Here is a 15,162-nt window from a genome sequence, read left to right as displayed (position 1 = left end):
AACTAAATATTGGACACCATTTTTCACGTTTTTACGTAATGATAAAAAAGAAAGAAGTCATTTAACTAATGACGTCAGTTAATTTTAAACTGCTTTTTAACTTAAAATAATTTTAAGAGCACATGATGCTGGTAACCATAACCATGCAAAATTTCTTATAATAAATTAATACATAATATATATATATATATATATATATATATATATATATATATATATATATATATATATATATAAATATATATATATATATATATATATATATATATATATATATATATATATATATATATATATATATATATATATATATATATATATATATATATATATATATATATATATATATATATATATATATATATATATATATGAAAACGAAGAAAATACAAATCTTAAGTTTATTTTCTCCGTTTTTCGACGACTTGAGTTGATTGCTCAACTGGTGGAGCGAATATATTTTCTTTTTTTTATTTTGAGTATTTTATGACTGATGATTGCTGCAAGGCATGAAACTTTAAAAACGTAAACAAAAATTGCAACGCTTTTAATTCTCGTAGACTTTTTAATAACTCCACTATTATTAGTGGGTAAGGACCAATTAATAAGTAATTGTGCACTATGAGTCATAAATTACAATTTGAAATGGACAAAATTAATTAAAAGTTTAAAACAAAACAAGTAAAGTTTTGTTAAAACTTTTATTATAAAGCTTTAACAAAACTTTTTTTTTTTTTGCATTTTTCAAATTAGTTTTTACATAAAAATGATATTTTTTAAAATTTTTTACTAAAATAGTGCTTAACTTACCCCAAAGCATAATAAAATCTCCTAACGTTTTTTTTTTTTTTTTTTTTTTTTTGAGTTTTAGTATGAAGTACTAAAATTCGAAAAACGTTACGATTCTTAAATTCTTTTAAAAAAATGATATTTTTTCTTATCGTGGTGACATTTAGTATGACTCGTTACCATGCTCCAAATAATTATTTTGCTATTGTGTTTGGCAGGGGAAACTACGGAATTGTACCTGTAATACAAGTGTTGAACTCCTTTACGCCTGTCTCTCATAAAATATCAGCATAATCGTGGGAATGCTAAATTATCAGATAAAGAAACTTTAATTTTTTATGTGTTAACTACTTCACGATAAATTTTTCTCAAAAAAAAGGACAATGTTAAATTTTTATTATTATTGTTGTTATTATTAGTATTATTATTATTATTATTATTATTATTATTATTATTATTATTATTATTATTATTATTATTATTATTATTATTATTATTATTATTATTATTATTATTATTATTATTATTATTATTATTATTATTATTATTATTATTATTATTATTATTATTATTATTATTATTATTATTATTATCATTATTATTATTATTATTATCATTATTATTATTATTATTATTATTATTACACATACTGAAATTAATCTTTTAAACTAGAGTTTAACAAATAAATTAATGAAAAAAAGGCGTTAAAATGTTTCAAGTTTTGTTTTGAAACTTAAAAAAAAATTTCAGATTGTAATGAGGTAATAACAATGGTTATAAGAAAAATTATTTATTTGAAATGTTTATTATTGCATTTAAACATCTAAAAACAGTTAAAACAAATATACTATTATGTTTCATCATCTTTCTTTTTATTACGAGAGCCTCGACTCCGACGCCGTCTTTTTTGCGTCCCGTTATTACCAGAATTAGCTAATAAAGTTTCTTTGCTTTGTAAAGTTGGTGACATTCTGTGGTTTATATCACTGATGCTGTGAAAGTTACGCATTAAGCTATTGGGTGGATGATACATATTATTAGGTAAGTTGCTTGGTACGTTGGTAAAATGGTCGGGGGGGTAAGGTAAACTTAAATTACTTGCGTACTTTAAGGAGGAAAACGTTTCAGGATAAAAGTTTGGGTAAAAAGGATGAGGGACGAATGTCACGTCTCGATTTTCTTGAATTTGTGACGTAGATGAAGAACTTTTTAAAATGCTCTTTTGGGAGCTGCGAAGAGCGTTTGGATTTTTTTCATTCGATGACTGTTGATTTTTTTCACAATCAGTTGCTTGAGACAAGTTTTTATTTTCTATTGTTGGTTGATTTTCTTGATTTTTAGATTCTTCCTTTAATTTATTTAAATTCATTAAACCTATTTTAAGTAGATCTCGATTTTTCTCTTTGTGGGCTTCGTTCTCTTCTGTTTTATTTTCGTTTTGTTCATGGAGCATCGACGGAAGCGAAAAACTTGCATTAATGCTAACTTTTGAGGCATCAGAATCCTCGATCATTTTTTGCATAGCCAATAGCATGGATTTTATTTCGTTCAACTCTTTTTTGTCTATTTGTAACCTTTCATTTATCGCATCAATCTAAAAAAGAAATATTTACTTATATTAATTAATAATTATTGATATTTATTACAATCAATAAGTTGTAATTAATTTAATGGAAGTTAATTACTGAGTTCATTAAAAGATATAACGCTCTATAATAATTTAATATTTACAAGCATAGTTAAAAAAAAGTTGCGGATTTTGAAAGAAAAGTAAAAAAAAATTTGCAAGAGATTAAATTTAAATGATAATAAAGCATAACTAACGGGGAACCAAAAAAATTGTAAAAAATTTACGTACTACTATTTGACACTCATCATTTTTTGAACGAACGCTGTTTTCAAAAAGTATCTCTTTAACCTCTTTTAATGAGTTGCTTGCTTGGTACAATGTTAAAAGTTGCTTTTCGTCACTATTTTCTTCACGAGAACCCCCCGTTTCGTAGATGACCTTGAAATGTTAAGTAGGGTTTTAGTTTAATTTCATGTTTCTCATAAGAGCGTCAACTCTGTCAGTTTTATGTCAATTCTAGGTCAATTTTATGTCAACTATAGATCAACTATGGGTCAACCATATTTCTATATTTTGTTTTCAGCTTCAACTTAACAAGACAAATAAACAACAACTTAAAAGTTACCCAAAAAAATGAATAAAAAAAAATTAAGCTACTTTTACGCTTGTATGTTTACATTAGGTTAGGTAAAAAACTTGATACCTGTGGGGAGCATTCTTTGTCCATGAAACGTTTAATATTTTTTTTCTTTTCCTTCCCTAATGAACGCTCTAATTCCATTAACCTGTTTGCCTGCAACATAAAAGCTGTTGCTCTTGCTGACGCATACACACGGTTGAATGTTTGATTCATAAGAGCAACGTAAAGATTGAGGCATATAATAGCTGCAAATGTCATATAGGTTCCAATAAGAACTTGGGCCATTAGTTTATCGTTTTTAATTACATCATCCTGATGAAATTCCGCAACAAGAGTCATTAGAAAGACCTGATAAACAAGGTCATTGAATTTTTCAAACTCTTTTATTTTACTGTTTCCTCCAAAGACAATCCAAAACGTGCACACATATGGTATGAAAAATTCAAAAAAAAGAAAAATGAATTTCATGGTGTTTAAAAACACGTGATTTAGCATTGTTATAAATGGACCTAAACTTTGATAACAACGACAGCATTTCATAAATCGTAACCACAGAAGTATCAATAAGAGTAGGAATGTTCTCCGATGCCAAATCAGGGAAGATTTGTTTCCATTTAAACAAGCAGCCACTCTAGAGCCTATCACAGAAAGAATAGATATAAATGTTATCCATTCAAATATGTTCCAGCCATCTTTCCAATAAGATACAACACTTGAATGTCTTATGTTATCCATCTGTGTTAACAGATATCGTCTTTCTTCCGGCCAACGTGGGTGAGCATATTGTAAATCTCTTTCTACTTCTCTGACTCTCCATTCCTTATATTTTTGTTCGCGTTTTAACGTGCGTTTAAACTGAACCATTTGCTAAAAAAAAGCGTTAAGGTTAATTAGCATGCAAACAAGATTAGTTTGTGTGGAGCAACAGAAATCAAATTTTATGAATTACACATTTTTTAGTAAAGCTAATGAATGCAGTTATCTCAATAAAAATATTAGTTAAATATATTCAATCAAAAAGTAGTAAAAACTACCGTTAAAATGAAATAAACAGATAGAGAAACGCTGATTAGTTCAAGTGCGATTCGCCATCCGTTGACGCTCAAAGGAGTGTAAAATGAGTTGTTTGTTTCGCCTTTCGGTAAAGTCATTCCAATAACTGTCCAAAGTAATGTGTAAAGAAAATTGACAACAACATCCAATGCTGAATAAAGTCTCCCAAACAAGCTCCACTTGATGGTAATAAGTTGAAGGGTGACTGGGTGCATGATCAGCTCATTCTCATTATAGATGCATATGGTCTAAAAAAACGCACAGAGGAGTTTATTTTTTGCTCCTCGTTTCTCATTCATGAATTTAGATTTAGTAATTACATTATTATTTATAAATTAATATGAAAAATAACATTTTTAAAGCATGGTTTTCAGGTAGGAGAAAGAAGAAAACGTTTTTCACTTCTAGAGGAGATCTTGCGTATGATGTTCTAATAGAGTTGCCTCGCTTGTTTGCCATCTTTTTCCAAACACCTTGTTCTAAATAGTTTAAGTAGAAATATTGCTTGCGTAGAGCTTTATCAACAATATAAAACTGTCCAAGTGCTATCTTTGCTACATCAGGCATCTTCTCAATCAGAAGAACCATTAAAGCAGTTCCTCCATCATCAAAGATCCCAACTGGTGCTCCTTGTTCGATTAAAAATCTGCACGCTTGAGATCTTCCTGAAGACAATTGAGATTATATAAATACTCTTTGAATTTTTTTTATAACAGTTAAAGTGTAAAAGATTAGTTGTCAATTGATTTAAACTCAGAGATTTAAATTTGTCATTTTGGTAAATTTGTGGAAGTAGCCTTGCTTATTTTCTAATATTTACTAAAAACTTGTTAAGGACGAGAATTATTAGATGCAACACCAGATACTAAAATCTCTCAAGGAAAAGAAGTTTGTAAAAACCTGTTTCAGCCGCAACAAATAGTGGAGTCCTTGCTTTGTAATCTCTGGCACCGATATCGCCACCCATATGCAGTATTATGCGAGCACTGTCAACAGCATTGTTTTTGGCCGCATAATGAAGTGGTGTTTGGTTTTCACCATATGTTTTCGCATTGACGGCGGCTACAAAAAAGGAATACAAGTTTCAATTGTCAACTAAAAGAAAAAAATAAAATCCCAAGAATGAGTTAATATTATACAAGAGTATTTTTAACAATGAGAGCATGCCCACTGATACATCAATCAAACTTGTGTGGCCTAAGAAACCATAATAAAACCTAATAAACTAATAGCTTTATGTTATCATATTTTATTTTTTTTGCAGATTGGTAATAGATTTATACACTCAAAACTTGCTCAGCTGTTGATTGTATAAAATGATTTAAAGGACGGGTTTTTTTCTATTTAGTCATGAGAAAAGCCCTTTTCAAAAGTGTTTAATCATTTTGTTTACGTGAACCAGTCGTAATTTGTTAAAAAAACTTTGTTTTCAGACAATTACTTCATTCCTATTGCTGGAATTTGAAAAACTTAACATAAACGGACTTTGAAGTTTGTTTTACAAGCTTCGTTAACTTTCTTCAAAAAATGAGAATATTTACATCTGTAATAAAAGAATCAAAAATTGCATACCGCCATTTGTTATGAGCCACTCAACCATCTCATAATGATTTACAGCCGACGCCAAATGCAATGGTGTTCTGCCGTATTTATCTTCTTTATTTAAATCAGCTCCATTTTTATAAATATATTTTGCAGACTCTATATTCCAACCTCTCACAATTTCATGAATTGCTGATTGACCATACTTGTCGGAAAAGTTTATGTCAGCACCGCTTCTCAATAGAGAATCAACAAAATCTAAGTCAATAGTATTGTCTTCAGTAGAATGACCCAGCTTTGAAAAGTAAGTTAATAACCCCCTGCATCCAGCTTTAGAGATTTTGCTATCGAATTTTCCGAACTCAATATCTTCCATATCACTGTCCAAACAACCTGGTGACGACATTTCAGTTTTATTGGAAATAGAAGCATCATTTATAGGAGAAGGTCCAATTCGGTAACTTGCAGATTTATTTTTTAGCTCCCTACGCTTAGTATCTCCAGATCCCAATCGTTTCTTAGACAGTTTATTCAGCTTCATTTCACTTTCGTTATTCTCAGAAACGTTTAATCTATTCATTGCCGCTTAAACTTTTTAAGTAAATTTTTAACTAAATAAGCGTTTAATTGCGTTTAACTATAAACTTGTTTTATTTAATTCATCATCAATCAAAGAATATCCCAATCATTAGTGAACAATATATTAATAAAAAAAAAACCTCTAGACAAAGTTAATAATTGGTAAATTTCTTTATTCGCCTTGTTACATGATAACAAGTAAGAAGTTTCTTTATCATTTTGCCATAAGAAAGATTGGCAACATAAACTGTAAAAGTTTTACTAGCGATAAAACTATTTCCTTCAGCAGATTAAAACCATAACTTTCCGAACAAATTAGTAAGCGGATATTATATATCCGATAAATAACGGTTTTATTTCACAATACTGAGTTTTTATCTTTAATAGAAATTTTCATAAACTATCTCGCTTGATAATCTCTTTAAGAACCCTCTCTGTCAATTAAATAAATAGCTGATTGTAGCAAAGCTTTTCAGCAATGTTCTTCCAATATCCTTTTCTAAAGCTGTCAATTGTAATGGCTGATAATTATTGATGCGACTTATCACTTGATAGATTTACAACGTCTGTTTTTTAATTAGCACTTTTATTATGTTATGTTGATTATTTGTCAAAAATTTATTTTTGAAGAACTTATCATTATGTTTAAGATTATTTAATATAATAATTATAATATAGAATTATCATTATATATAATTATTTTATATAAGAAATTATTGTTGTTTTGTCAAGAAAAAAAATCTAAACAAGAATTTTTTGACATCAACATTTTTTCAAAAAAAAGCATTTTTATAAAAGTTATAACTTGTCAACATTTATTTTTAGACGATCCTTATAAATAACGTTTAGATGACCATTATCAAGCCAAATCCTTGAAAAATTAATGATATTGTCAATGAAAAACATTTGAAATAACTAAATATCGTTGTTAATGGCATTTCTTTAATTACTAAAGCTAAAGTATGAGTAACTTGAAGTGCTGGAAACGAGGAGGGAATCGTGAAAGTTAATCTTAAAGCGTTTAAAAGCTGAAAAAAGATTCTGGATCGGCCTTGGCTCAAAAAACGGAGAGCAGGTATTTCTCCCGATGGTATAATGATTAGTTTAAGCAACAAATTATCCTTTAACAAATATCGCTTTGGTCATATTTGACTATTAAGTTCTAATTTACTAAATTTTGACCAGTCTTCCAGAATTAAATCTATTTAAATAAAGAAAAGATCTTGTTGTTTGGAATTTGTTGGCAGCATAAGTTAAGACTTTTGTTGTAAAAAATTTTCAATAAAAAAAAAAGACTCAGTTCTAGTTAGCTTTATTAGAAGGTTTGCGATACTTAATAATTTGAGATTATTAACTTTTAATTAAATTTATTAACTAAATTATAAGTTATTAATCAAATTATGCATTTTGGGATCGAAAAATAGTTACTAGATTTTATGTCAAATAATTTTTTAAAATCGGCTTTCACCTTCTGTGTAAGTCAACGACGTGCAATCAGCCTTCTTTTTTAAAAATTCACGAATCTTAACGGTTGATCTAGTGATAAAACAAACAATGGCGTGTTCAAACTCACAAGAAAAAATCAATCGATATGTTTATTTCTAAAAAAAGTTATAACCATCGTATTTTTTGAATTTATGAGTTTAGATTTTGATGCATTTAATTATTTAAAAGTATTTTAAAGAAATTCTTTTTATTTTGATATATTCTTCGTATTTTGACTGCCATACCTAATGTAAACTTAATGATCTAAATTTTTTATTTTATAGATTTACAACAATCTACTTACGACCATTGATGCTTCCTTAAATAAATTTTTTGATTATCTCAAAAAAAAAAAAAAGAAAAAGAAAAAAAGCAGAAAGTTAAAAAATGATCTACCATGCAGATTTTGTTTTATTTTTAAATTAAAAATAGTTTAGGCTGATTAAAAAATAAAATTGGCATCGACTTCAATTTGCCTTGAACAACGGCTGATTTATCCATTCCGGTATTGAATCCAGAAAGAAAATGAATAAGTTTGACAACAAAGCATGATAAAGATTTTGAGATTTTTATTCGCAGGATTTTTTATTTGACTTTGTAAAATTGATAACTTGCCTACATAAAACCACAAGTTATAAATTTTATAAAAAATTTATAACTTGCCTACAATTTTCCATGGAACGGAATAAACGAAAATCGGATGGTGCTATGTCAGGAGAATACGGAGGATGTGGTAAAACCTCACAATTAAGCTGCCTTAATTTTTCTTGGGTTAACTTTGCTGCGTGCGCCTGGACATTATTATATTGCAATATTACTCCTTTATGGTTGACCAGACCTGGTTGTTGTACAAAAAGTTGGTTGTGCAATCTATCCAATTGTTGGCAATAAAATTCAGCCGTAAATGTTTCTCTTCGGTTTTAATAGCTCAAAATGGATTATGCTTCCACAGTTGCACTAAACGCACTTAATAACACTTTCTTTAAAGTAAGGGATGGTTTGAGTGGGTATAGCTCGTTGATTTGGAGAAAACCATTGTTTGGTGCGATTTCTTGAAGATGTCTTTGAACTGTTGACCAAGTAGTTTGAAAAGTGTTTGCTATTTCTTGGATTCTCAGTTTGGGATTCGTTTCCACCAATGTTTTTAAAGCGTTATTAACAAAACTTACTGGGCGCCCACTTCGATCGCCATCAGAAAAGTCAAAATCACAATTGGAAAATTTTCTAAACCAACGTTGGCACATATTCATCTTCAATACGCCTACATACACATTACAAATTTTTTTTGTTGCGACTGTTGCACTAACACCTGATCAAAAATGAAGCAGGATGCAATCACGTATATGTTCTTCAGCTGGTCGATTGTCCGCCATTTTACACCAGAGTAATAAAAACGTTTAATTTCATCTTAGTCACTAAATTCAAGGTCACAGATATCACATTTCGAAATAAAACACGTCTCTATACATTCACCTTCTCAGCTAGCCTGAAATAAATATTCCCCACTATAAATACTTATGGGTACCCCTATTATATATATATATATATATATATATATATATATATATATATATATATATATATATATATATATATATATATATATATATATAGATATATATATATATATATATATATATATATATATATATATATGTTAGGGTGGTGCTAAAAAATATTTTTGAAGTAAACGCATGGGACAGCCGCAGATTATGTTCGTGCAAAAAAAATGGCTTGGATATCCTAACATTTAGGTATGCCATATCTAGTATGAAGTTTTCAAATTTTACAATATTAATAGCAAGCGTTAAGTAATATTTTGTGCGTTTGCTATTTCAAAATTTTTCACAAATGTTTTTCTAATTTTTAAAATGTTTTTCAAATGCTATAAACAACCAAAAAGCAAATTTTTAAACATATTAAGTGGTTAACAAAATATTAACAAATTGTCAAGTTCGTTGTCGTCAGAAAACCGTTATTTTAAAGTTTGACAACCGTTGATTTATTGGCATCTGTAAATTGTTTTCAGTGTTCCGAGACTACTTGTAGCAGTGCCTGCTTTTGCCCTTCATCCTTAATGAGGATTTGATAGTATTTTTTGGTGAGGAAGCTCCTCTTTCTGCTATGTCATTCACAATACTCAATCCAGAAAAAATCTGCTGAATTGCCTCGACAAAAAGATACAATCCAGGCTCCACAAATTAGGATCATTTTTCAGCAAGTCTGATGCGATACCGAAGATTTCAAAGAACTTCATGGTATTTTAGGTAACAAAGTTCACAGGATTTAGTGATGTAATATTGTTTTCATTGATCTGTGATAGTTTAGAATAATTTTGAACGCCAACATTTGTTTACATTGCCTAAACCAATTTAGCCTTGGTAACTGCACATATTCAGTCATCAAAAAAACCGAAGGCAATTAGTTCTTTGCTTAAGTATCATTTATGACGACACAATGCCTTTATTGCTACATTCGCAAATGTTGAACTGATCGATTTATACAATTCTAGCCTTTCAAAACACTTAAGGTTATTATGTTGAGCTTGAATGATGTTTTATGCTGTAAACCATAATTGAATATACAAAAAACAGGTGAATATGTTAAACGAACGAACTGTATTTGTCTCACGATCAGTCATTCGAAATTGGGACCGGAAGAGGAAAAGCTACAATGAATAGATCGCTTTGGCCATCCATTTGGCCCGATGTGTTGCTGTAGGTGCCACCAGATCAATGTCTGGAGGTGGGATATGTCCCACATGGATTAGTATTAATTCAAGGAGCTCTCCATAGTCATTACGATGCTGACTATAACTTTGCAAACATGACAAAGTAAATTCCCTAGCCTCTTTCCTCATTACTTTTTTGTTGTTGAAAATTTTTGTTTTTTCATCCGTTATACCATCCATGATTCTGTCATGAACCATCAAAAACCATGCTCCTTGAAATCTTTTAAACAATAAAATACCAGGTCCAGTGCAACATATAGTAATACCTTTTAAATCTTTTGTTCAACTAGAACCGCCGCACCGGTTCGAATTCTAGAGTTACTAGCAGTAGTGTCAAGTGGTAGCGTTTTCACATTTTCAACTAGGTGCCAGTTGTTGATTGCTGCGACCATCGATTTGCCATAACTTCTCCTGTGCCGTTAGGGAGCTCAGGCACATTCAAAAGACGTTCAAAACCTCGACCAGAAGCAAAGATAAGTAAACGGTCCATTTTTTTATTGTTCCCAGAAATATCTAGAAGCAATTATCAATCCCAGTGAACTACAATTGGAATATCTCGGATCTCGTTACAAAAACTGTCATTTTCTTCTTTTGTCATTACGTCATCTGTGTTTTATTCTGCTACGTCGATGCTAGATCAGTTGGAGTTTTACCAACAGCAGCTGAAAATGAAGCCAAAGCATAGACTGCATTGCTAATTTTTATTCTGTTTCAAGGACTGGTGCAATTTGTGGACTGATGCTATTGTGTGGGTTATTTAGATTTTGATGTCATGGTGTCATCGTAAGACTCGACATTCTCGTTGTCAGTACTTCCTGCAGATTCTGAATCAAATGCTTCAACTGCTTCACTACTTCCCGTACTTGTAGTCTTTTTCACCTTTCCTCGTTCAGCTTCTAACATTATTGCATCTTCTCTCTCTTTTTTGCTCTGCAACTTGATTGCCTACTTATTATAAACTTGTGCCGTCGAATTTGTGCCACGAACATTTCCTAGCTGAGCATAAAGAAATGCTTTGTCTTCTGGATTTTGTATTAAAACCTCGGACTCAGTATGTGAAATGTCAGATATTTTTTCCAGTGATTTAACAAATGCTTTCTCCTTAGTTTTCTGTGTAGCACCACCTATCTTTGCTGCTTTCTGTAATCTTTTCAACTTACCATACATTTTCTCAAGTCTTCCTATTATAAATTATGATAAATATTGTAAACTAAAGCTAAAAACAAATAGATTTACTATTAATTAAGTAGTAACAAGTAGTACTAACCTGTTCACGAGAATATAGTTGTATTTCTGCTAAAAGATTGAGAAAAATTACTTTTGTTTATAAAATGTGATTTACTGTCTGCTAAACAAAACAAAATGATGGATTTGTGTGAAAATTTGCAATCGATTCTGGGATGTAGTAGTAAGTTTTAAGTATGTACACAAATAGCCATTTAAATTGAAATATTGACAAGAGAAGTGCTAGCTACAGTCAAATGTCTGATGCAATTATGATTGGGTTCATTAAAATTGGACAATTAAGCAATTAGCCCTAAATCAAATAGGCCTAAAAACAATTTTATATATATATATATATATATATATATATATATATATATATATATATATATATATATATATATATATATATATATATATGTATATGTGTATGTATGTATGTATGTATGCATGTATGTATGTATGTATGTATGTATGTATGTATGTATGTATGTATGTATGTATGTATGTATGTATGTATGTATGTATGTATGTATGTATGTATGTATGTATGTATGTATGTATGTATGTATGTATGTATGTATGTATGTATGTATGTATGTATGTATGTATGTATGTATGTATGTATGTATGCATGTATGTATGTATGTATGTATACTGTGTCCTCAATAAAATATGGGATAGTATTATTTTTTTTAAAAAAAAGCAAAATAAAATAATCTTTTCTCAAATATTTTTTAACTTTATTTAAAATATGTCAAATTATAACTTCTATAACACAAAATTTGTGTTATAGAATAAAAAAAATAAAAATATAAATAAAAATAAAAGTAAGTAAAAAAAAAATAAAATAAAAAGTAAATAAAAATAAAATAAAAAATAAAGTAAATAAAAATAAAATAAAAAGTAAATAAAACAGTTAGACTTATAACAAAACTATGGAATTAGTAAAAATCAATTAAAATAGGAAAATTCAACTTTTTTAAAAGATAATGGTAAAATTTTGTGTTATTTTCCAAAATTTTTAAATCTATGTTGTTTGATATAGAATGCTTAATGCAATTACGTTTTCCCTTGATACAACCAGTGGCGTATTTAGGGTAGGGCAGGCAGGGCACGTGCCAAGGGCGCCAGCCTGAAAGGGGCGCAAAAGAGGCTTGGTTGCAATACAATAAGCGAGAATTATATAAAATAAATTAAGAAATAATGTATCATATAAAATAAATATATTATATAAAATAAAGTTTGTGTCATCATTTATTAAAAAATTGTAATTAAGCACTTTATGTGGGGGAAGAGGGGCGCGAGATCGGTGTTTGCTCCAGGTGCTATTTACCCTAGGTACGCCACTGGATACAACTAAATAGAAATTCAATCAATTTTAAGTATAATATTCATTTTTAATACTTGGTCGAATAACCTTTTTGCATCAATAACCCCTTGGTATCTGTGGAGCATCCTTTCAACTAGTTTTGTTAACAAGCTAACTTCCAGTGAATTCCAACCTTTTGAAAGTGTCAAAAATAATTCATCTTCATTACAAGGTTTTCTGTCTTTATAGTTTAGAATCTAATATATATCACAGGTTCTCAATTGGATTAAGATCAGGTGATTTTGCCGACCACTACAAGGTAGGTATACCAGCCTTTTGTTTATATCTTTTATTTTTTTTGCTGTATGCTTTGGGTCATTTTCTTTCTGAAATATATAGTTTCCATCTGGAATTAGATTCTTTCTCAATTACAATATTGTAGAACAAAAGGTGATTCATCTGTCCATTCATCTGACACGTTTCTATTGATCTGAAATTCAGCTTAAATGATCTCTACACCATTTTAATCTCTTAGCACGATTTTTCTCGTTTGTAAAAGGCTTTTTCGTTTACTATCATGAAATAAAATCTTCACCTTTCTTTATTTTTGCAACAATTGTATTGTTACATAAGTGTTCAAGGTTTAAATTTTGATTTATCTGACTCACTGATATCCAACGATTCTTCATCACTTCCCTAACAATCAATTGATCTTCTCTTTCTGTCGTTTTTTGCTTTCTTTCTGACCCTGACTTTCTGCAAATTGAATTTCGAGAAATACCTCTGAACACAACTCTTTGAACTGTAGATTTACCATATCTAGCTTGTTTAGAAATTTTACTCAAAGACCAATCTGCATTGTGCATTTGAAACTGGTAAATATGAATTTTAACTGATAAACTGATCCCATCTAATTATATTTTTTAATTATATAAAGTTGCTAAAATAAGTTAATTTGATTAAAATAATATAAATTTGAGTAAAAATGTAATTTTGAAAAACTAAAAACAACTTTACTTTGCAAAAAAACAATGTAAAATCACATGTAACACTTTATTTTAAAAACTTTTAAATAAGTGATACAACTTTGATTTTTATGACTTTTACCAAAAAAGTCATGCTATATATATATATATATATATATTAGGGCCCTGCGAATCGGCATTTTTGGTTTCGAATCGAATCTCGAATCGAAGCAGGTCTTGATTCGCGAATCGAATCGAATCTCGAATCGAATCACTAGTTGAAAGAAACTTAAGTTTTTTATCTTTATTTTCATGTATGCTATACAAAATATCACAAAATTTGAATGTTATTTGAACAAACTCTTTTTGTTATTTCTAGCCCAAATTAACCATTCCGCATTTTGCTCGGAAAGACTACTGCGTTTACTGTCGATCACTCCTCCTCCCACAGAGTTAACTCTTTTAGACGAACAATTTGTAGTTTGAACAGCAAGAAAATCAGTTGCAACTTTTGATAATAAAGGGAAAATGTTACGTTTGTTTTTCCAGTACAGAATAGAACAATCTGGACGTCCCAACGTTTTCTCTTCGATGTATGCAGTAGTTTCAAAATGTAATTGCTGATCTAAAGTTCTTTTCTCTGGTAGAGTACGATTTTTAGTGATATGTTCAAACATTTTATCAAAAATTCCTTTTGCTTCAGATGACAAATTCGCTACTTCGAGTTGAATTTCAGCGGGAATCATAGTAATATTTAAATCGTGTTTTTTTTCAGATGTCAGATAAGATTTTACGATTTGTTTCTCTGCCAAAGTAAACATTTCTGATTTAAATCGAGGGTCTAAGAAAGTAGCGGTAAGCAAAACGTCTTCACTTAAATCAAACCTCATTTCCAACTGCGTAATATGATTGTCGACAAATTTACCCATCCCTCTTTTATCCATCAAGCGAAGATAATTTTTCAAAGTTGTAATGCACGGATAAACTAAACTAATGCTTACGCTTTTTTCCGCACTTAGTATAGTAGTGGCTTCAGATACTGCATTAAAAATAGGAGCGACTGTTGTTAACAATTGCACTTGTGTTTCAGTTAGACAAGTTGGTGGCACTTTCATTCAGTTTTTTTTTGTGAACACTCAGCTAGAGCAATCTCTATAGAATCATTTTTTTTTTAATCCATTCCAATAAGTTAGAAGTGCTGTTAAAGCGCGTTTCCACATCCATTGGAGGCTTTGACTCAGGTTTTTCTTGAGAAATCTGATACTTTTTGAG

The 15,162-nt window shown here is 29.6% G+C and overlaps 2 protein-coding genes across 2 annotated transcripts in view; both read right to left on the bottom strand.

Annotated features, from left to right (window-relative positions):
- The window catches only part of LOC149881393 (zinc finger BED domain-containing protein 4-like), a 155,807-nt gene that overhangs the window by 19,713 nt on the left and 120,932 nt on the right, over positions 1 to 15,162 (bottom strand). The window lies entirely within an intron of this gene.
- On the bottom strand, positions 1,579 to 6,442 carry LOC145193978 (uncharacterized). The gene is made up of 7 exons (XM_090069598.1): positions 5,625 to 6,442; positions 4,953 to 5,114; positions 4,455 to 4,717; positions 4,034 to 4,300; positions 3,063 to 3,866; positions 2,648 to 2,797; positions 1,579 to 2,383 (listed from the first exon to the last, which is right to left on the bottom strand). The coding sequence occupies exons 1-7, from the start codon at positions 6,172 to 6,174 to the stop codon at positions 1,640 to 1,642; spliced, it is 2,940 nt and encodes a 979-aa protein (XP_089925724.1). The 5' UTR covers positions 6,175 to 6,442; the 3' UTR covers positions 1,579 to 1,639.

Source organism: Hydra viridissima, unplaced genomic scaffold, assembly GCF_058129835.1.
Source record: "Hydra viridissima isolate aposymbiotic clone 2 unplaced genomic scaffold, HvirCarnegie_v1 scaffold_12, whole genome shotgun sequence".
NCBI classification, from domain to species: Eukaryota; Metazoa; Cnidaria; class Hydrozoa; order Anthoathecata; family Hydridae; genus Hydra; species Hydra viridissima.
This window is presented reverse-complemented; position numbering and strand designations above follow the sequence as displayed.

Bases quoted from the DNA above. Each gene is read 5' to 3' on its own strand.
- LOC145193978 (XM_090069598.1), bottom strand. From the start codon at position 6,174: ATGAATAGATTAAACGTTTCTGAGAATAACGAAAGTGAAATGAAGCTG. The intron at 5,115-5,624 runs GTATGCAATTTT...CCTTTTTTGTAG, and splicing joins GTGGCTCATAACAAATGGCG to CCGCCGTCAATGCGAAAACA. The intron at 2,384-2,647 runs GTACGTAAATTT...TTTCTTTTTTAG, and splicing joins ATGATGAGTGTCAAATAGTA to ATTGATGCGATAAATGAAAG.